Raw genomic sequence first — 22,532 nt, forward strand, 5'->3', positions numbered from 1 at the left:
AGAGAGAGGCCCCCCCAACCACCTGAGAGCCCTGCGGAGGCCACGCTGCCTAGGGCCTCCGTCGTCAGCTCAGGTCCAGCCCGAGCACCTCACGGCTACCCTGTCTGGACAGAGCCAGGCCCCCAGCCCGGAGAAGCCTCATCGCCGCATCACCAGGAAGCGAGGTCAGCACTCTGCCCACCGTCGTCAAGGGGAGCCAAGCCCCGTGCAGGGTCACTAAGGAACGTTCTGAGCACACAGAGACGGCCGTGAGCGGAGGAGCGCGGGGCGAATGTGAGGGCGTGCTGGTCCGGGGCAGCCGTGTGGGACGAGAGCCCGGGACACACACGCCGGGCGGCAGGTCTCAGGTGAAGGGAAACAAGGACTAGGCGCTGAACCAGAAGAAAACTGAACAGATGCCACTCCCTGAACCAAGCCAAGTGGTCCTGCGCGTCCTCGAGAGCAGAACCCAGAAGCTAACGCCAGAACTGCACCTCCTTGCGTTGTTTAAGGAAACATCACAGTTAGCCAAAGCAAAAGCAAAGTAAAAGCACAAAAGCAGATCTATGGTGCGTGCAGGGCTCAAGCAGCGTGCACAGGTGGGCACTGAGGGGAACGGCTGTGTGAGCTCCGACCCCAGAACAGAGCAGCAGGGACCGGCTTCCGTCTGCTCTGAACAAGAACGGCTGCCACAGGGCTCGCTCACAGCGGTATCCTACCCAGGCCGCGGGCCCCTGTGACCTTGGGCAGGACCCAGCGCTCCCACCTTCCACCAAAGGTCGCTCCCCGGGGACAGGGCTGTTTTCAGGACTGGCGAGCCTGTGATGTGTGGGATGGCCTTACAGTTAAACTAAGCAAAGGAGTGGATTTTCAAACACACCTGCGGAGTAAAGCAGAGTGCTCACCTGGCACACTCCCGACGTCCCACACTTGTACAACCGACACAGTTCAGTCCAAGGCTGAGCCTGGGCTGACAGATCCCTGCTCGCCCAAAAGAACCCTCCCTGCGCCACGTGACGTGGGCCCGAGAGTGCAAAGCTCTGACCCCGGGAGAGCTGCAGGCTGGGGCGGGCTCGGTGGTGAACACTGAGGACTGCAGAACCAGCGGCCTCCACCCTACAGCTCTGGCTGAGATGTGAGCACACGACCCTTGGGCACGCAGGGAACCTCTGGGCCAGACAGCTCCAGGCCCACCACGGCCCCGGGGGAGACCCGGCTGGGCCAGGCCACGTCTCATCTCTCCCGCGCCCTGCCCGCCTCGCTCACTGTTGGCTCCGCTCTTCCCGATGAGGTGTCGGTGGAACTTGTGGTCGATGTTGATCTCCACATAGTCCATCCGGTTAACCTGCGGGAGGGGCACAGAGCGGGCCCGTGGACACAGGCATCTGAGCCCAAGGAGCGTGCCCAGACATGCAAACAGCCAGAAGCGAGGCCCAGAAGCCGACAGCTGCCCCTTTCTCTCCCCACTGAGCTGGCAGGAGCTGTGGCAAGGTGTTCCTGCAGGCCTCCTTCAAAACAGGATTTCCTCTACTCACCAGGGGGCCACCCTTCAGCGCCTCCAAACCGCCCACCGCAGGTCTGACCGGCAAGATCAGGCCCCGCCCCACTCGGCCAGCACCCAGAGGGCTGCAGGGACGCCTACCAAGTCCTTGACCATGGCTTCGATCTGCTCCTGGGCCACGCTGACGTCCTCCGTGGGGCCCTCCAGGGTGATCCTGTCCTCGCCCTCCGTGAACTCGACGTGAACCTGCCACAGCAGAACAAGCCGTCCGCTGAGACAGCAGGCATCGGTGGCCTCCGAGAGCCCGCGAGCGCTCTCCAGGGCGGCAGCAGATCCCAAACGCTTCGTACAAACGCCCATCCACCGGCACCAGCGAGGTGGACGGGGGTCTGGGGGCGAGCGTGATTTTGGTAGGAAATACAGTGTGGAACCTGGGGAGGGAGGCCCTCCCACCGTGCGTCACCAATACCCTGGGTGTGAGGCGCACATGCCACCCGGGCACCAGGGGGCCGGACGAGTGACCACCGGGGGAGCTTCAACCCAGGCGCAGCTGCCCGACCGCGGTCCAGACAGGCCCTGCTCCTCAGCTCCAAGACGCCAGGTAAGGAGTAAAGCCCGAGAGGCACCCCAGCTGGCGTGAGCCGGGGCACGGCCCCTAACACGCACGACGGCGGGCAGGAGGGGGCAAGACAGCGCGTGTGGTCCCTGCTGCTTCCAGCCCTTCCAGCCCACTGGCCCTCCTGCCTCCTCGCAGAACTTAAAGGGCTGCAGGGCAGACGCAGGGACAGGCGGCCCCAGCTCCACACAGCCCACAGACGTAACCGCTCAGAAGCAAGCGCTCCACGACACTGAATGAGATGTTCCCTGAGACAGTCGTGAAACCCAGCAATACACACGCTTCCTCTGGTTACAGAGACCAAAACATGACACAGGTATTTCAAAAAACTTACTCTGCTCTTCCTCAGCTAACCACGGAACAGCTGAGTGCCACACAACTGATGCTTTAAAACACGTGCCCCGGTCTTCACAGGCACCCACAGGACCAAACATGCAGGGAGGGCCGACAGAGGCCAACTCAAAGCAGCAGGTGAAGGCTCCCTCACCTTTGGCATCTGCTGAGTGATTTTGGCCAGGTTCTGCCCTTTCTTGCCGATGATGAAGCGGTGAAGCCAGGAAGGCGCAGAGACGGAGGAGACCGTAAAGCTGTTGGCCTGGGAGAGCAGGTAACAAGTGGGCCTGCGGAGTCCGGCCACACCAACGCCCCCACACGCCGCCGGGTCGCTCCCCGCCCCCACCTCCGCGGCCCTGCACTGGCCCTGGGAATCGCTAATCCTGAGTCTGTCCCCGCAAGGAGCAGTTACCTTGGCGTAGACTTCAGTCAGCGCCTGCCCCAGCTTTTCGGGCTCGCCCCGGAGGATCACGGTCTCAGAGGCGCTGTCCGAAGGCGGGATCTCCACAGAAACGCCTGTTCTCTCCAGGATCTCCTGCAGGGAGTTGCCCTTGGGCCCGATGACATACTTGTGCTGGGACTTCTTCACCTCCACCGCGATGGTCGTGGTCTTCTTTTTCTAAGTGAGAGCACCATGCGGGTGTCAGAGGGCAGGACGGGGGCTCCAGAGCAAGCTAAGGCAAGACAATGAGCAGCCCCCTCCAGAAATTCCAGTCCTCAAGAACTGGGTTTTCTCCTCAAAAGACCCACTTGAGACTGATGACTGCAACCAGAAGGAAGTGAGAACACCAAGTGCTCTCCCTAAACTAGGGACCAAGTTTCAGAGCCCGAGGCCCAGCAGCTCGCACGGAGATGCGATCAGCCCCAAGGGGGTGCCCTGGGCATCAAGGGCAGGGGGGCTTGGTGGGGGCAGCCACCCCGCACAGTGCTCTGCCCACTGCCCGACAGCCACGGGGGAGCACGGGCACCACCTTCCGACCAGAGACCGAAGCTGTCCAGGCACAGAAGGACACCCAGGGCACAGGGTGGGGCTGGGATGGCAAGGCCTGTCCTCTGCTCCCGCCGGGGGGGGGGGGGGGGGCCTTCCCTCATCCCCGCCGCTACCTTCTCCTCGTAAATCTTCCTGATGCGAGCCACTGCCTGAGCCAGCTGCTCCTTCTCTCCGGTGAAGACGATCTCCGTCCGGTTGACGCTGGGTGGGGGGATGTTGATGCGGGTCCCTGTCTCCTGCATAATCTCACTGACGAGGCGGTTGTAAGGCCCGGCGATGAAGGGGTGGAACGCCTTCTCCACTTCTAGCCTCTCCACAGCACGTTTGTCCTGGGGGAAAGGACAGGACCGTGAGGGCACGGCCCTGGGTGGGGCCCAGGAGGACAGGGCCTGCCAGCGGCCCGGGCGAGGCCTCACCTGCTCGGCGGAGATGAGCAAGACCTCGTGGCGAGCCTTCTCGATGCCCTCTTTGGTGCCGGTGATTCTGATCTGGTTGCTGGCGTCATCTGGGCGTGGGATCTGGATTTTGGTTGCAGTTTTCAGCTCCAGGTCTTGCAGTTTCTCTCCATTTTTGCCAATGACGAAGCGATGGTGTTCTTTGGGGATGGCAACGGTTGCTGAGGCCTACAGCAGGAAAAGAATGGAAGGAAACGGAAGGTTCCGGGAAGGCATGTCTCCCCACCGCGCTCTCCGGTTGGGACGCCATTCTCACCCGTCCTTGCCTGGCCACCCCAGCCCTCCTTTGAAACAGTCTCAGGTCAAAGGTCACGTTCCTGGGGAAGCAGGCCCTGAACCCTAGGCTACATACAGTAAGTTCAAGTCTGCCCTGCAGCTGTCATAATCACGCATGGGTGACAGTCTGTCCTGTGTCTTCTCAGCCTAGCTGTCAGCCGCCACGAGGATGGCAACATTCAAGAACGATGACCGTCCTGCTCCCACCCCAGTGGCTCCCCATGCTGCGCTAGGCCCCAGCGGGAGAGCAGATGCGAGCTGCTGACCAGCTGAGCTGCTGTTTTGGGAGCAGTAAGCTATGTTTTTTTCAGACGTACGCCTCATATGCAGTAAGAAACGCTTTCCCCTGTCTCTTTTGCAACCAGTTCAAATAGACAACTCATCTGAGGAAAGAAAATGAGACTCATCCAAACCCTTCATCCATTGAGTCAAACTGCCAGACACTGTGCAGCTTTCTGAGGCCACAGGGAGACCTGAGAGGAAGACGGGTTTCCCGTCTTCCTAAATCTATACACGAAAGCCATCAACCAAGAAAACTGAAAGAAAGGCGGCAAGTGCTAAGGTTCCATCATGAGTGGAACAGGAACCACAGACCAAGGAGTTGCTCTTCTTCCCCACGGGACGTAGTTTCATAGCAACCACTCCTCGTTCACAACAGAGATGCTGCACTGCGCCCAGCAGCCATGAAGAGTCCTCATGGGAAGTCAGACCCGTGGCTGACACATCACGACCACATGAGGGTTATTCCACAAAAGGTTCGGTATTAGGAACCTATTTATATAATTCATTACATTGCTAGATTCAAGGGGAGACGTGAAATGATCATCTCTACGAAATTTACACCCTCTCATGACAAAAATCTGCAAGAAAACAGAATTCAGTGTACACACATATGTTTAACATGACAAACACACTCGCACACCTCAGCGCGAGGGCTGTCCTTGACGGGGGAGCAGACAGCACGCCCGGGACCAGAGGACCACTTCTTTACTAAATTCTCACTGCCCCACAGGAAGAGAAGATGAGAACCCAGAGAACAGCAGCTCTGACTTACACTAACAGCACTGGTTAGAGGATGGAAAGACCACCCATCTCTAAAAAGAAAAAGAAAAGACTGTACAGAGAGTCGCTGGACACCAACAGAGGAGCTGGGCCGCGTGCGTCAAATCAGAACACGCCTGGTAAGTGACCTAGCACCACTCTGAGCGAAAAGCTGAAGATAAAGTCTGCACGCAGAACAAAAGAGGACAGACAGGAACTCCCAGACAAGGACAGTGCAGGCGCAGAGGTGGTAACCATGCTGCATGCTGGAGCATAAAGCCATCACCACCAGACAGAGGACGCAAGACAGGGAGAGACAGGCCAACAGATGGGAACGGAAAATCTAGGACCAGATCCAAGTTAATATGAAAACTCAGGGCTTGATAAAAACTGCCATTCAGATCACTGGGGGGAAACTTTAAAAATGGCGCTGATGACTTGACAGCCACATGGCAAACGATGAAACTGGATCTGCACGTTGTACCATTCACAGTAAATCCCAAACGAATCAGGAACTGAAATGTAAGAACACCCTGACAGGCACCAGAGAAAATAAGAGTAAACTTTCTTACAACCCAGAAGCAAAAAAAACCAAAAAACAAAACAAAACAAAAAACCATTTCCCAACAGTGACTCAAAAAGCAGAAGATTAATGAATTTGACCCCACAAGAACGAAACTTTCACATCGCAGAACACCTCAAGATCAAAACACAAACGGCAAACTGGGAAACATTGTACCATCCATTACTGCTGGAGGGTTTTAAGCGCCCTAACTGATTGAACAAGACAGACTTCAACTCAGTAGCAAAGGGCCAGAGAACAGTGCAGAGAACACACACGTGGTCCTTGCACAACGAAGAGACTCAGTTGTCCCAGCAGAAAACACAAATTACAAGTACACCCAGCTGCCTTTCAGAGTGAAAACAAAAACCAACACACAAAGCCCAGAACCCGAGGACCCTGGTGCGGCTGCAAGGGGGTGGGGGAGTGGGTGGGTGTGTGGACACACGTGTTGGCGGGGGGGAGCTGCAAATTACACACAGTTTCCCTCCGACCTGGTCACCTCCCTCTGGGAGATCCACCCCAAGACACACTGGGTGAAACAAAGGACAGCAGATGCCCCAGGTTTTTAACTGTGACACAATTTACAAGAGCAGAAGTCTGGAAGCCACCCCAGTGCCCACCAGCAGGAATGCCTGAGTAAATCACTGTGCAGCTGAGCACAGGCAGGTGAGCAGACACAAGAAAGCCACCCTCTGCCTCCATGCAGACACCTCTAGGAACAAGGCGTAGAAGACTGACAGCGAGCCATCCTGCTTCTGTTCTCAAATCAAACAATGGAAAAATATACCAAAGACTCAGAATGGTCCCCGGCAGGGAGGCCGGGGTGAAGAGGCCGTCTCCGAATGAACCACACATGGCTGACTCTGCAACCCTGGAATCTGTAGGTACCTTTAAAAAATCTAAAATATAAACAAGACTATACTGTACAGCACAGGGAAATACACACAAGATCTTGTGGTAGCTCACAGCAAAAAAAAATGTGACAATGAATATATGTATGTTCATGTAAAACTGAAAATTGTGCTCTACACTGGAATTTGACATAACACTGTAAACTGCAACTCAATAAAAAATGTTTAAAAAACCCGAAAATAAATTAAAACAACTGAACCCGACTGTATACAAGGTGACGGCGTGACCTCAACAGAGAAAACGACTTCAGTGACTTCAAAACCCATCTTAAGATCCTTCATCTTCATTAGAAGTGTAGTTTGAACTCAAGCAACTTCCTGCTGTAAACGTCTAGAGATCTCAGACTAACAGCTGACTTCAGGTCTGTGGGAGGAAACGGCTCAGGTCAGTCCACACATCTCTGGGTTAGAAATGAGGAAGTGATCCAAGACAACGGTCCTGTCGGAATCATTCTGTCAGAACGCTGCAGGATGCCAGCCTGAAGGAGGCCCCACCTGCCAAAGATGAGACAACTTGTGCTTGAAGAACACCTAACAGACACATCAGAAGTTCGCAATGACACTAAAGATTCATGGATCACCACCAAAGATGCCGGGAAGCCAATATGGTCTAGAAGTTAAGAGGAAAGGGGTCAGTTATCTACCCTGTACTTCCCACCTGAAAGGAGAGTTCTTCAGAGGAGAACCAGTGAATCGGGGGGGGGGGGGCAGGAACCACTGTCTGCTGACCCCTCGTGGAATCAACTCAAAGTACAAGCACCACCCGCACGTCTCCTGCCAAACCAGCCAACACGAGCGCGAGCCGGCCCCCAGTCTCATCACCAGTTCACAGGGATGGTCATACGAGGGACAGTGGCACAAACTAAACACCTGCTTGTCCCCCCAAATCAACAGACTAGCAGCGTTAAGAAAAAAGGAGAGGGCACGTCTGCAGAGTGAAGGGGGCTCGAGGTCTGACAAGCACGGCAGTGCGCTGGCCTCACCCAGACGCTGAGTGTACTGAAAGGAAAAAAAACCCAGCCGCAGGAGCACCTCAGAGACCCGGAGGAGACTGTGTGCAGACTGGGTTCAACGTAGGTGTGTTAAGAAATTACTAATAATTTTAATGAGGGAGCTGACACAGTAGCTGTATTAGAAAAGGGGGATTAAAAGGGAATTATTGATAGGTGAATACTGTGGGATTTGCCTTAAGGCCCTGGGGGTGGGGGGAGGGTGGTGGCCAGGGCTGCAGACGCACTGGGAGTGCTCCCTCCCTGCCCAGTGCTCAGCTGCAAAACAGTCCGACAGTCACCCAAGTAGATGATAATCCACACACCAGCCACAATGGGAAACAATCACACACATTTTTCATTTCCTACCCTTGGGGACTTAATTCCCTGGAGCTAGGGGGTTAGGGCGGGCCCCAGGGGGCTGAGTGAGTATGCGAGCTGGGATCTCACAGGGCAGTGCCCCCTCCCCAAGACCCTGCCTCCACACCCACCCTGGCCCCTCTGGCATCAGATCCCCACCTTCCAACCACCACCCCTAGGGCCAGCTTCCCCAAGAGCGCAGCGGCAGGTAGAAGAGCTGCTCGTCTCTAACCAGGCCCTCTAAGGCTCTATCGTCACACAACATTTTAATGAGATTCTCTGTGTTCATCTTGGTCTGTAGGTGATGCTGCCCCAGGAAAACTGCATCACTAACTGACATTTATTACAGTGGTTCCCAAATAAATTCTGAGCACTGGTATCAGTTGGCTAAGGACTAAAGAACAGACAAACTCTGAATCTGTAATCTCCCAAGCCTGGGGCCTGGAAATGTGTGTAACAACAAATGTACTCACTGACTGTCTCAGCAGAAACTGGGAGCTACCGGTCTGTACACCGGGGTCCTCACCCCACCGTCCAGGCAAGCTAATCAAGTGTCTGAAACTCCGGGATAAGCCTTTAACTTTCAGTTCATTCATCCAAACAGCAAAAAAGGTAGGCGTCCCAGTTCTATTCCTGATGTAGTGCTTTTCCACTAAAAACACCAGGAGGCTATGGACCTGCCCACTGGTGGAAAGAGTCTCGTGAAGTCCGAGCCACGTCCGCAGCGGCTGGCAGCCTGAGTGCAGCCCCGGGGACACTCACCTGGGTCTGCAGCCTAGCAACAATGTCCTTCCGGGCTTTCATCACGGCGTCCAGCTTCCCTGAAACCATGATGGAGAGGCCCTGGTCCTTGGCGAGGGACAGCTCCAGGTGAGCGCCTGTCCTCTGCATGATCTCGAGGCAGATTTTTGCTTGTTCACCTTCTCCAAACTGGTTCATGTCCTTATACTTTCTCTCCTCCAAGGGCACATGGAACACCTGCTCATAAAGGGTCAGGAAGAGACGGTCACGAGATCAAGAAGAGGAGAGGGCAGTGAAGCCTAGGACTGAACACACTGAGCAAAGAAAGTGGCAGAAAGTGCCTAAGGGCAGGAGGCTGACATCCCAGTGAAGAAGAGAAGCCACCCTGTGCAAATGGGTGGCAAGGGGAGGGTGGGGGGAGGGTCAGGCAACGAGAAGCAAAGTCAGTGACAGAAGCAAACAGAGAGGGGAGAGAGGCTGGGTGGAGGAGGGTGAACGGAGATGCTAAAAAGGTCAGAAGGACCTTCTTCCTTTGCTCTTAAGAGGCAAAGACTAGCGGGCTCTCCTGGGAGGTGACAAAGAGTGAAGGTGGGACAGCAGATGGGGAGCATCTGAGCACAGCAGGGTGTGGGCCCAGAGGCAGAAGGGTGGGGCCGGGCCCCTCAGCCCACCCTGCAGGGAGATAAGAAGACAGTGGAGGGTCCTGAGCGGGACACGTTCTGACCGATGACTGAGCAGAGACGGGTGGAAGCAGGAGGAGCCAACAGGACTGTGCTTCGTGGCCTGAGCCGCTGGGCGGAATGCGATGCATTCACCAGATCAGGAAGACCGGGAAGAAACCAGGTACATCATAGACAGCCACTCAAAAGACGGCAAGAACCAGAACACAGCTGGCTATGAGTCCTGGGCTCAGGGAAGGGGACTTCTCAGTGCACGGCTGGCAGTCAGCACCCACGACCCGACGTGGACTCACACATAGAAAGCACTGCGCCTGCCAACGCCCAGCTCCAGGCAGCAGAGAGCGGCCAGGGAGGTCCCCGACAGCCCACAGGGGAAGGCTGCGTCAGGACAGCGGGGGGCCGCTGGAGTGGACGGCAGGAAAAGCAAGGGCACTTTCAGCAGCCGGGAGCAGACCAGACTGCGGTGGACAGAAGACAAAGGGGACCATCCCCTCCCCTGAGCTCAGGGGAGGGAGTGCGGGTGGAGTGAAGAGGCTGCTTTACCTGAAAGCCTCCCCTCATGCCCAGAGCACTCTCATTTCTGTGTCTTCCATCGGATGCTACGACCTCCTACGTGGAGGGGCAGGGGAAGGCAGAGTGGACCTCCTACCTGAGTGATGACCGAGGCCTTAATGGGCCGGATCTTGTTACTCCAGGCGCCGGCTGGTTCCTGGGCGTTTTCCAAGCAAGCTGCTTTCTCAGGGAGTGGGGGGAAGGCATCCTTGTAGGTTGGAGGGTCGCTCTCCTCTTCTGAATTTAAAGTGGCAACTGGACCGGCCAACAAAGATTAAAGGAAGCACACTGCTTTCAATATTAGAAGAAAAAACACCAAGGAGGTTTTAACATGAAACAACAGCCTCAATGAAACAGTAAGAAAAAGAACGTAACAGCTGGAGCGACAGCTCCCCTCCCTTCTCACACAGCAGCGCGGCAGGGCCCCGGCAGGTCACCAGGCCCAGCACCCTCCAGGTCAGCGTGTGAACTGCAAGGGCCAGACTCTGACCCTGACAGCAACCCCCTGCCCTGTGAATGGTCAGCTCAGACACTGGTGCCCCCACCCACCGAAAGGGGTGAGCTTCTTGAAGGCAGGCCTTGCCACAGAAATTTTTAAGCCCTTCAAAGAGTCACCCAATCCTTATTTTAAAAAAGCACAACCACAATACCTGGCACACTGCCAGCTCTTACATTTGCAGAACAAAGCCACAGTGACGCCCCAGGCTGGGGGAACCCCCTCCAGGCCAGCTCCAGCTGACTTTGCACTGTAAAGCATGATGCCGAAAGCCTGTGGGACCCCTCACCTCCCCCAGCCCCACAGGGAGCACCAGCCTTGTGGAGACCAGGTCCCTAATAATGAAGGGCTCCTCCCAGAGCACCCTAACATCCCCTTCTCTGTCCTGTCACCCACAGCTGCATGAAAGCAGAGTGTGGCTGTCTGGACCACGCCAGACTTCTGGGGCTGAGCATGGTGTCTGGCAACGGTGGAGCCCAATCAAAACGACTGCAGGCAGATGTGCACAGAGGGACGCCCTTTGGACTCAGACAGGCCCACATCTGACTCCGGGTTCACCACTTCTGGCCGTGTGGCCATGCTATCCCCAGACACCAGTAAGGACTCCGTGCTGACACTGCCTTGCTCCATCCAGAAAGGGAAACGCAGACCCCGTAGGGTTGCTCGACCATGTATTAGACCCAGCCCTGCAGGCACCCAGATCCAAAACGAGCAGCAGTGTCAGGGTCTCCACTGCCTAGAAACGAGCACGTGAAACTTACTTAGCGTAGCTGACGAAGTAAGTTTTTAATTTCAGTTGCTGTAAACTTCAGAGCCGATACTCAATTCAGTTACTGAAAACTTTAAAGACTTTGGAACAAAGAGTAAAACAATCTGCTCTTCCAACTGAAAATTTTATGAAGTCTGAGCACAAATGAAGGGCTCTGAGTGAAAATTCAGCTGTCCTGTAGTTACAAACATATACCAAATTTTGCAGGACAAAAAAAGAGTGTAAGATATCAGCTTTTACTTGTACATTAAAGAGATGTCGAAATGACAGTGTTTCAGACGTACTGGCTCCTACTCCGTGTCTGCTGGACAGCACTGCCCTTGATCCTGGCCAGCTGTGCTGGGGAACGCAGAAGCCAGAGCCCAGCCTGCGTCCTCAAAGCGGTCTCCGGACAGCGCTCTGGGATGCTGCACAGCCCAGACTGGCTCAACACATCTGGGAACAGCCGTTTTGAAAAAGAATCCCATTAACCACAATGGCCAAGTCCACTGGCTTTCCAGAAAGTTGCCCACATTTTAAATCTGACATTTGCTACTGACCTGCACACAAGGGCAGTGCAAAGTAGAGTGCACAACACTGCTGGACCTGCCTACCCCAAAAGCACGGAGCTGAGAGGCATGTCCGCGAAGCCTCAGGCCTGGCCAGGATCTGGGGGAGCATCTTACAGTCAACAGGAAGAGTGAACACGGGCCGTCACCTTTGATCGGTTGCGGAACCAGTCCACTGCGGTGTTCGGCAAAGCTCTCCTGGGTCAAAACTGCAACGGAGCTCATGGTTGATCTCACGCCTCCACACGGTCCGGGTGAGCCACTGAAGCAGAGGGGCGAGTCAGAAGGAGCAGAGTCCAGGCATGGCCAGCTCCCGGCTACAAGGAGCTCTTCAGCTAAGAGCTTCAGCCAAGGCTTTTAACTCTGCTTTTCCAGCAAGTGACACCTTACTTGCCTCACTTACAACCCCTGAGGCAAGGTGATACCCAAACTCTCACCCAGAGATGAAAAGGAGAAATTCATGTAAAGGAGGGTCCTTGGACAACTGTCCCCTCAAAAGCTGCCTGTAACTGAGGAGACGGAGGCTCCAGGTTCAGTATCAGAATGCCCAGGGGCCGCAAGGTACAAGCTACACCCACCTCCCCACTCACAGGGGCCACAGAGACACAGTCTGCACCCCTCTTCTCACCCACAGGAGCCCACGGGAACCCAGCACGTGTCAGATAGAACATCTGGATGGCTCTAACAGCCGTCTCAGTTACTGGGCTAATCTGTTCCTCCCCAGGCCCCCTGACACTGTCCAACATGCCCCTGTCATAGCAGCTACAGAAAGCCCTGGACAGCAGCCCCACTGTCCTCTTCGGCAGCAGTAAGAGCAAGAGGTGGTAGCAGGGACAACAGTTTAAGTGGACCCGCAGCAGGTATGACCCGCCCAAGGGCACTCAGCTCCTCAGGGCAGGGCGGGAACCCTGGGCTGACTCCAGACCCCACTCCAGAGGACCCCAGGACTCAGTGCGACTAGCTCTCAAAGACACAGCTCCCTTATTTGGAAAAGGGGCTCATCTGGCCCTGAGGCAGGGCGCTAGCTTCTCTCCCACTCTAGGTGAGCTCCACGCCACGCTAAGAGGGAGGACCCACTCTTCACACAGTTATGTACCAAGTGTCTTCTTGTACATCAGGGCAAAAATAAGTGGGTCAAGGAACTGAGTAAGAGTGCGTTTTGACATCATTTTTGCAACTCAGTAAGACCTCTCCCCGAATCCAAGAAGAGTAAGGCCTGCACTCCTGAAGAGACGCAGACCCAGATTCAGGTATCACGAGCAAGCATTAATTCACGCTTACGGAAACAAGGGGAAAAACAGACGGAAACCAGAAGACAGGTCGAAGGGCCTGCTGGAGGTGCAGTGACAGCGATCCTCTCTGAAGAACCGCCAGAAACTCACAGCGCAGTGAAGGAAGGTGGGACAGCCCAGGGACACCCAGCGAAGACTTACCAGCAAAATGGTCAGTAGCCAGAAGGTCCGTCCTGAGGCCGCCTGTCAGCCTGCCAGCTTTTGCTAGTGTGGGCAAGGAGAAAAACCGGAGAAACGTCACTTGTCTGCACCCTACAGCCCAGATCCTTCTACCTCTTAACCAGCAAAGGTCAAAATACTGTTTACACTTCAGCTAATGATATCAATACTCAGGCAAATTTCCTAGGTGAAAAACTGGAAGAACCCTTTCCCTCAGGCCATTAGCCTCAGACAAGACCTACTACAGTGAAACCCAAACTTTCTAGAACTTCTAGACAGCAGCTTTTCCAGGGACCGGAGGGAATGACCCAACAGGTGCCAAAACTTTTAAACGTAACATTCTGGAGTAAAACCCTCACAGTGCTGCCGGCTCGTTCTGCTGCATGGTCGGGCCATCCTCCCCACACTCCTCTCGTCACTCTCTGCTGGGCCCGAAGGAAAAAGGTCCTGCAGAGGAGAGCAGACTGTGGGCCGTGGGGCCCCAGGGCCCTCCAGGGCGAGCCTGCACGCTCTACAGCCCTTTGTTCTTCTCGCTGCTACCCTACAGCCGCCCTCGGGTCCCTTCTAACCCACTGGAATGTAGAGACCAGGCCACAAAACAGCAGGGTTGCAAAGAGCCTTCAAAGGCCTTCCTGGAGGGCCAAGAGCTACTCTGTCAAGAAAGAGCGCATGGGTCACCTTGCCTTGGGGGACGTCAGGACAGTGGCTGCCAGGCAGGTTACCTGCCACTTTACGCAAAACACCCGCGCGCTTGGTAAGGCCGACACCATGACAGGGGTCAGGCACACGTCTAGAACAGAACTGACAAGTGTAACCAGAACACCCTCCCTAACTGGAGGACAACATCCCCAAAGACCTGTCCCCAACGTGCGCCTGCTTCAGGAGCTAGAAGAGTTTACAGCAGTGGGAGTGCACCAGTAGACCCTCGGGTGCACTGAGGACACAGACCAGCGGCATTCAAGGATTAAAAAAACAAACAAACAACAAACCTCTGAAGGTGGGACTCGAGTCACATGGGGGACATACCACCAGCCAGAGGCCAGACCCTCTACAGGTCCCAAGCAAACAAGTGCACCTGAGACCAAGGGGGCCCAGGAGCACACAAACTGACCAAGATTATTTTATTTAAGAATTTGTCTCCAACAAATTCTAATCTGCAAATTTTAATGATTAAGGCAAAAAAGAAAGAAATCCTTTCCATTAAAACAAAGTATCAGAGTATCACATTCACACATCGGTCCTGACAGGGTGTGAAAACTGAGCGCCCCCTGGGACCCCAGGGGTCAGGCCAGCCCCCTGAGCAAGGCTGGAACGGCATGGATGTGTCCTAGGCCAAGGCACCAGTGGAGAAGCCGGGACCCACTGTCCACCCCGCTCTCCTCGCTGAGAGCCCCCAGCACGGCCTCCTGCCTGCTGACCTTCCACCTGAAGGGCCTCCCTCTCCCGGTCGGCCCAGGTACCAGCATCACTTCTCCAAACCCACTGATGCCCACTTTTTAACAAGCTGGGCTCACCTACATGCCCTCAGTTAGGCCCATGCCCCCTTCTCTGTGCTCCTACTGACCAGTCCTCCTGCTTCCTGACAGGGCAAGTCTTCAGTGCCCAGTGGCAGCCACACAACAAGCCTGTGAAGTACAGTCACTGTCCACGCCTACTCCAGCCACAGGTCTGTGACGGGTCACCCCCAGTCTGCAGCGGTCACACACAAGACAGGACGAACTCCTCAGTGTCTTCTGAGAAGCTCACACCTCAGCAGTCAGTTGCTGCCAGCCTTCCTATTGAACCCTTAGTCCAAGTGGCTCAAGAAAGAGGCTGAACCTACTAATGTCTGGAGGGTGAACCTGCCAGAGACTCTAACCCTCCCACGTGCACAGGCCCTCAGGCAGCCAAGGACAGAGAGTGGACCTACAAAATACTCCAAGCTGGTTTGACAGGATACACTGGGTCTCTAGTTTCCAGATTTCAAATGGCAGTTTGTCACAGCTGGAAATGAATGGATCACAGCAAGCAACAGATTAACACCTGGGGTTCTGATAGCATCAAACTAGGTTTCTGGGTTGTTTTTTTTCTAAATAAACTTCTCAAAACCCTGTCTTTAGAGAATCCATTTTAAACACGTTTTAAACATGTGGAGACCCACGTGTAAATGCAGGCCTCAGCCCTACCTGAGGGGCTGGGGTAGATCTTACAAAAGGCCAGCCTCAGTGCCCTCTCCACGTCCCCAGCCTGACTGGTGGCCTGTCTCTAGTTCAACAAAGCAGCACCTGTGAAACTGTCCACAGTGCTATGCCCACCCCCACCTGCTACCCCAGGCCCTGGCTCCACCTTCACATACCGCACCTGACAGGTCTGCTCCCGCTCACGGAGATCTTCCCAGTCTCACAAACATCAGGGCACTCGTGCCCTCCACCCCAGCTCCCCAGTCTCAAGTGCCCAGGGGGCCTCAGACAGGCCCCTTCATCGAGTAACAGAGGCCAGACGTCTGCTATCACAGCTTCTCACCTGATCGAGTATCGCTGCTCAAACCGGGCGTGAAAGGAGCACAGCCGTCCCTGCTGGTCTCTGAGGGACACCAGGCTCCGGGACGGCAGCCTTCCCAGAGAGCCCAGGCCCCACCACTGCTCCACCTCTGTGAGGCTGTCAGAACAGGCGGCCTGAAGGTGTGCCCAAACCGGCAACTTCTTTCCCCGTCTAGCCCCAGAGGGCAAGTCTACCTTTTCCTACAAGACTCCTTGAGACACGTGAAGCCCCTTCTCCCACCTCCTTCAGTGATCCCTGAGACGGTCCGTCCCTTCATCATTTCAGCTGCTCTCAGCTACCTTCTGTGCAAGTAGCATGCAGGTCCACCCAGTGCAAATCTCAAACTCTTCTCAACCCGGACTTCCATATACACAGAGAGAAAGCCACATTTCAAAACATAACTATGTAACAAACAGAACCAGAATCAAAGGGAAGAGAATAGATGGAAGCAAAGACTCTCCGGCTGCCTCCATCCTGCGGAGATGAGGGAGTGTGGAGGGCTGGCACGCACTGGACTCCCCATGTGGAGAAGTGTGAAGTCGTGGCATGGCACAGGTGGTTTGTGTCTGAAACTGGGTCCTAACACATGCACAATCAAAGACTTCAAATGAAGATTTTTACTTTTCTTGCTTGTAAACAAAGGTAAGTTGATTTCCTTGTAATGTTTTGCCAATTACACATTCAAAAGGAACCACGTCGTCTTTCCAAAGAACTCAAGAGTTAACAGTCCAGAAAGAATTTTATCTCAGCCAACTGAGGACTTCAGCACCTATTTACATAGACAGAACTGGGCATGGAGGTTTATCAAAAAAACCTCCAGCTGAAACCCAGGACTTCTCTTCTTCCAAAATTAAAATTATTTTCTTTTACCCCTACAGTAATCTTGTAAGGAAAAAAAATTTCAAAGTACTTCTCAAGGCCCACAAACCAGTCTTTAGAATAAAAATATAAAACCCCGATGGGCTGAAAGATCACAAAGCTTAAATCTCAGAAAGGCCATGGGCACAAGGTCGACATGACTGGCGGGAAGGCGGGCATCTGCGTTTCACCGAGTTCTGGAAGTCGGCACCCATCCTGCAGGAGGAACTTTCGCAGATGCCACCTCAGCACGGCCCTCCCACAGGCCACGCGAGCCCGCGGGCGGGGACAGGCTTAAAGGGGCAGTAACCCGCTCTGCCTCTCCGCCTTTCATCCAAATTCGGTACTTTTCCGTAATGTATTTTTCGTCCGCGGACCCTGGGGCACATCCAAGTTGCACTCCGGCGAGCAGCAGGGCCCGGCCGACCACGCAGACGGCAGCAGGTGGAGGTGCAGCAGGGCCTGCTCAGGCCCAGTCCCGCCGTCCCGTCCGGTCCCGCCGCCCGGGCTGCCCCGCGGGACCAGCACCGGCCCCCACCCCCGCCCCCGCCGGTCGGCCGAGCTGGGGGAGGGGCGTCCCTGCTGGGGAGCGGGAGGGGGAGGGGGCAGCGGCCCGGCCGCCAACGTCACCAACCTGGGCCCAGGTCGGCCGCCCCTCCCCCCGCTGCGGCCCGGGTCGGGGGAGCGCGGGGCGCGGGGAGAGCGGGACCAGACTGGGGCGGGGGGCTGCCCCGCCGGACGGGGGGCAGTGCGGAGCCGCGACCGCGGGACTCGGGGAAAGTTTCTCACTCTCCCGGTGCCAGCGCCGCGGCCCATGCGCAGTGGTGACACGTAGCCGCCCCCCCCCACCCCGCGCCGCGCAGGAGGGGGACCCGCGCCGGGGGCACTACGCCGGCCCGGGTAGGGGTTACGGCGGGCGGGGGGGACGGGGCAGAAGGCGGCCGAGGCCCCCTCCCCCGCCCGCCCGGCGCTCCACGTCGGCAGCCCGGTGCCCCAACTTCTCCGCGCAGCCCCGCGCCCGGCACCCCGGCCAGCGCCCCCCGCCCGCCCGCTCACCGCGAGGTGCACCCGCCTCCCGGCCTGTCCGTCCGTCTGTCTGTCCGCTCTCCGCGGGAGAAGCCGGGACCTCCGCTCGCTCGCTCCCTCCAGGCCGGCGCCCGGGCCCCCGCGGCTATATAGGGCGGCGGCTCCAATCCCGCCCGGACACGTCAGACCGCGGCCGCCCCGCCCGCAGGCCGGCCAACGCCGCGCCCCCGCCCGAGCTCCGGAGAGGGCACCCCAGGAGTCGTGCCCAACTCCACAGGGCTCCGCAGCCTTTCCTGGGGTGGGGGACCAATCGCCACCTTCAGAAAGCGGGGGAGCACGCGAGGGAGGGGAGGGGGCAGAAAGGTCTGCAGCTGTAACAGCGGAGGTCACCAGCATCACCACCCCATCCCAAAAAGAAACAAGAAACCTCGAGGGACAACACAAAAGAAATTAGCTGCCAGCCCCAACCATTTACAACTTCCAGTTGCTGGAGGACGACCTGGCCTAAAAAGATTCCCATGGGAACACGTCCCATGCCCCCAAAGTTTGTAGCACAGATTTTCATTCTCTCACTGGCCTGTGGTTGTTCCTTGTGCCCCTCACTTCTATAAAATATCCCTACTCTATTCCTTGGCTACCGGCTTAATCTCTTTAGAAGTGTTATCTCTAGGGTATTCCTAGGATGCAGCTGGCCCCAGAGGGATCAGAACAGAATCCCGCCCCTGGGGACTCCCACCCTGGTGGGTGGAGGGACAAGTCAGGTCTGCATTCACGGTGTAGTAAGAGGCCACCACCACTGCTGCTTCTCTCTCAAGGGTTCAGGCCTAGTGGGGGATTAGGCACAGATGCCGTCTGCACCTCTGAAGGCGGAGCGTAAGTAGAATCCTACCGAAGTGTGGGCATGCACCACATGGGGCAGGACCAGGACCACTCCTTGAAGCGGGTGAAGCAGGGCCCTCTCAGGCCCGGCCGTGAGGTCGGGCTGGAGAGGACTCCAAGGCTAGGTCAGCACAGCTGGAAGGCATGATACAAGGCTGCTAGGGGTGATGGGAAGCTGGTGGGGGGCTCTGAGGGCAGAAAGCAGCACCAGACGGATTTTTTTATTGGAACACTGTCAAAGTGTGTAGACAGGGGAAGGAGGGCTGAGGCTCGACAACGCCACAGCAGTCTGAAGACAATGGCTCTCCATTAAGGTTGGCGGTGGAAGACACACTAAGTGGACAGACACGAAAGGGAGTGCCGGGAAGCCCCTCATTAGTTGAACGTGGGGAACAACAGGAGTCAAGAATAGCAGGGGGCTGCTGGCTGCCCGCACTGGGATGGGGAGGCCAATGGAAGCCTCCACTGGTAAGGGGGCACGTGGTGCAAACACTCAGGACATGACACGAGAGATGGCCAACTGTACGTACAAGCTGAAGGCCAGGGAAGAGGCCGTCACAGCCGACAGGGACACCGCAGGGGAAGAAACCACGGAGCTGAGGACATTCATCAGCACAGTGCCGCAAGTCAGCAGGATGGTACCTGGAGAGGTGCCGCCTCCTTAGACTTGTGAAGACGTCTCTAAGCACCTCTTCCTGTATTACCACTGTGGCTTGTAGGTAGTCCTTCCATGGGCATGAACCAACCAGCAAGTGTGTTTTGCTGTTATTTTTTGTTTTTGAGGGCTCACCACTACAGAGGGGGATAGGGAGGGAGGGGAGGGGAGGGGTGGGACTCAGAAAGTCAAGGAACTTCCAAGAAAGCTAGTAAGTCATCAGAGAAGCAGAGTACTTGGAGCATAGGCGGCCTTAAAAGAGTCGGTTAAGAACATATAATTAACAAAAGATATTGTAAAATCAAATATTAAATTTGTGCTACAAACCATCCCAGGATGCTTCTGTGCTGGTAATTACCATGAGTTTTTCTCCCTAGCAAGCTTTACTAAGCTGAAACTAACAGTTTGCAGAGGCAAATTTTGAGACATCTGAATCCAGCAATATTCAAACTAGATAATGTGCAAAGCCCTCAAAAGGCTGCCTCAAAAGGTGAATATCAGTATGCAACATTTGGGATTTCAGCTTTCAAGGGGACAGGGGAGAAGCTTTGGGCCTCAAGGTAAAAGGTTAGAGACAGCCCCCCTTCCACACACACACTTAAAGCCATAATCCCCAAAGGGACTAACCCACAACAGAAGGTAGGTAAAAACAAAAAGAAGCCCACTAGCAGAGAGACAGGATGCCCTGACTGGCCCGTGCTGGGAGGTGGGGACACCACTTGAGCATTAGCAGCCGTGGGCTAGTCTTCAGTAAAGGTTTAGGGTTCAAATTCCTACAGCCCCATTTGTCCAAGAACCCCTAACCCAAACGTAGAAATTAACAAAACAGAAAGGAATCTCACTGGGGAGCGAATAAATCTCACGCCAGGCTGCAGATCCACCCACACTGGAGAGAGGCTCCAAAATTCAAAATTCAAAAACTAAGAAGACTGAAATAGGATCAGACTCAAGAACTTCAGGTGACAGAACTATCAGATTGAGACTATAAAAAAATCTCCAAGTGACCAGAGATATAAGGGATAAAATGGCATTAAAAAGTCAAGAGCTGGAACAAATTAAAGAAGTTAAGACCCTCAGGTAAGAGGATCAGGAAGTCCAGCACATGTCAAATAGGAGGCCCAAAAGAAGAAACTACAAAGAACAGAGAACCCTGGGAAAATACTGACGAAAATTCTAGAATGCAAAGCTATAACGTGCCCTTCCCCGCCTCAAAAGAGAACAGGTGGCCAGCAGGGCAATTTAAACTAATCTACACCGAAACCTCACATAGTAATAGTGAAACCCCCCAAACGCTGAAGAGTAGAGTAGACCTCAAAAGCAGCTAGAAAGAGAGGACAGGTCCCCGGGAGGGAGCACCGTGCTCACTGGTGTGGGGCCTCCGGGGACAGCGAGACACACCTACACGCTGTGCTGACCGCAGTGACTGCCAACTCAGCAGTCTTTGTCTTAAGAATGAAATACACACTTTCAGACAAAAATTTAAAAAATTACTATCAATGGATAACTGCTGAAGTAACTATCAAAGAGGAAAAACGGAAGCCAGGGACTCGCGAAAAGCAATACCGATGAAGAAACCAGTAGCCGAGACGGAGTGAAACAAGCACCGACCGCTTCCTCGGACCACCACCACCGTCTGCAGTCACAGTGCAAGACAGACTTCAGAGCCAAGGCAGCAATAAGCACAGTGGGAGGGGACTGCAGCTACAGCACCTTCAGATCATTGTATCAGGGGAGGTCAGAGACACTAATTCCGCCCTTGTTGAGTGATAAAAATTTAGAAATAACCTAGTAGAAACAGAAACAGTTTTAAAACTTTCAAGCCAAAATCCAAGCTCTTATTCAAATGGAAGTTATCAGCAACATTCAAGATCTTGAATCAGGTCGGAGGCTCAGAAGTACTCATTATAAAACACATTATTACTTATTGGTTATGTGCTTTCTGTATCACTAATTATTTAATAAAAGAGAAAAAAGAAAACAGGATAAGAAGTAAGAAAAGCAGAAGAGAAGCAATTTGAAGGCAAGGCAGACACCACATTACAAACTGATTATACTTCAATAAAAATAAAAATAAAGATTAAAAAAATAAAATCACGGCAAATAAAACACAAAATATGACGGAAGAAATACATCTAATGTGGCAATAATCTAATGTTAATACACTAAACTAGCCAGTTACAAAATCCAGCTATCAGCTATTCAAGAATCCTGACCATGAGGACATAGAGGCTGAAAACAAAGGGATGGAAAAGTACCAGGGGGACACTGAGGCTGGGCTCGGGGTGCCATTCCCAGATAAAACAGACTGTAGCATAAGAAGCATTACTAAGAACAAGGAAGGTCAAGAATAACAAATTCAATCAACTCTGATTACGTATGTATCTAACAACACAGCTACTAAAGGAAAAACTGAAGGTTACTAGACGTTGAACTAGCCAAGATTATGGGAAAGGAAGATCCAACTCTTGGTAACATAGATTACGGAGGTTAAAAATGTACAGAAAATCAAAGCAATGCAGTTAATAAACCTACGTTACTGGTCTTATATAATCCTTTGCCAAATGATTAGAAATGACACATTCTTTTTCAGTATATACTGAACTTTTATAAAAATTGGCCAGGAGCTGAGGCCAAAAATTTTTTCAACAAATGGCAGAAAATTAGTATCATAACAACATACTGTGACCACAACACAATCAACTAGAAGTCAAGTTAAAAGTTTAAAAAGCCTGGAAATTTAAAATCTTGCTCCTAAATAACTCATGAGTCAAAGAAATCTGAAAATATTTAGAACTGAGTAATAAAGCAGTTACATATCCAGACTTGTGGAATGAAGCCAGAGTGTAACCTGGAGACAAATTTATAACCTTAGTCGTCATATTAGTGAAGAGGAAAATGCAGAAATTAATTAGGTAATCACTTTTTTGAAATTAGAAAAAAACAACAGGATAAACCTAAAGAAAGTAGAAATAGATTAATGAAGTAAAAGACAGACTACAGAGAATGAACCACCTACAGCTGAGCCTAAACAACTCGTTCGCTCCATGCCATAAACCATCAACAGAACAAGAGAACAGGTGAAAACAGACAATACTAAGACTTCAAAGGGGATAAAAAAGAGTAACTACAACAGAGACTGTGAAAAACCATACAAGAGTTCTATTGAGAAAAGCATCAAAAACTTGAAAACAGGTGAAATAGGCCATTTCTAGAAAAATAAGTTACCCAAACCAAGTCTGTCAGAAATGGAAAGTGTAAATAACTAACACTCTCCAATCTCTGAAGAAACAAACATAAAAAGTCACAACCAAAGGGCAGGCCCAGGTGCTTTTGTAAGGAA

General features: G+C 53.8%; 1 protein-coding gene across 4 annotated transcripts in view; it reads right to left on the reverse strand.

Annotated features, from left to right (window-relative positions):
- HDLBP (high density lipoprotein binding protein) overlaps positions 1-22,532 on the reverse strand; it is a 60,355-nt gene that overhangs the window by 15,983 nt on the left and 21,840 nt on the right. For 3 of the 4 annotated variants that reach the window (XM_074364734.1, XM_074364735.1, XM_074364736.1), the window contains exons 2-11: positions 13,237-13,299; positions 11,953-12,065; positions 10,088-10,245; positions 8,780-8,995; positions 3,837-4,043; positions 3,534-3,749; positions 2,842-3,048; positions 2,584-2,691; positions 1,622-1,726; positions 1,246-1,324 (exon numbers count right to left, since the gene is read on the reverse strand). In XM_074364734.1, coding sequence (XP_074220835.1) covers positions 1,246-1,324; positions 1,622-1,726; positions 2,584-2,691; positions 2,842-3,048; positions 3,534-3,749; positions 3,837-4,043; positions 8,780-8,995; positions 10,088-10,245; positions 11,953-12,028 — 1,372 coding nt within the window. In that variant the 5' untranslated portion in view covers positions 12,029-12,065; positions 13,237-13,299. Of the gene's footprint in view, positions 1-1,245; positions 1,325-1,621; positions 1,727-2,583; positions 2,692-2,841; positions 3,049-3,533; positions 3,750-3,836; positions 4,044-8,779; positions 8,996-10,087; positions 10,246-11,952; positions 12,066-13,236; positions 13,300-17,688; positions 17,845-22,532 lie in introns of those variants that run through there. The other variant, XM_074364733.1, reaches the window with a different exon arrangement.

This window comes from Camelus bactrianus, chromosome 5 (assembly GCF_048773025.1).
Source record: "Camelus bactrianus isolate YW-2024 breed Bactrian camel chromosome 5, ASM4877302v1, whole genome shotgun sequence".
Taxonomy (NCBI): domain Eukaryota; kingdom Metazoa; phylum Chordata; class Mammalia; order Artiodactyla; family Camelidae; genus Camelus; species Camelus bactrianus.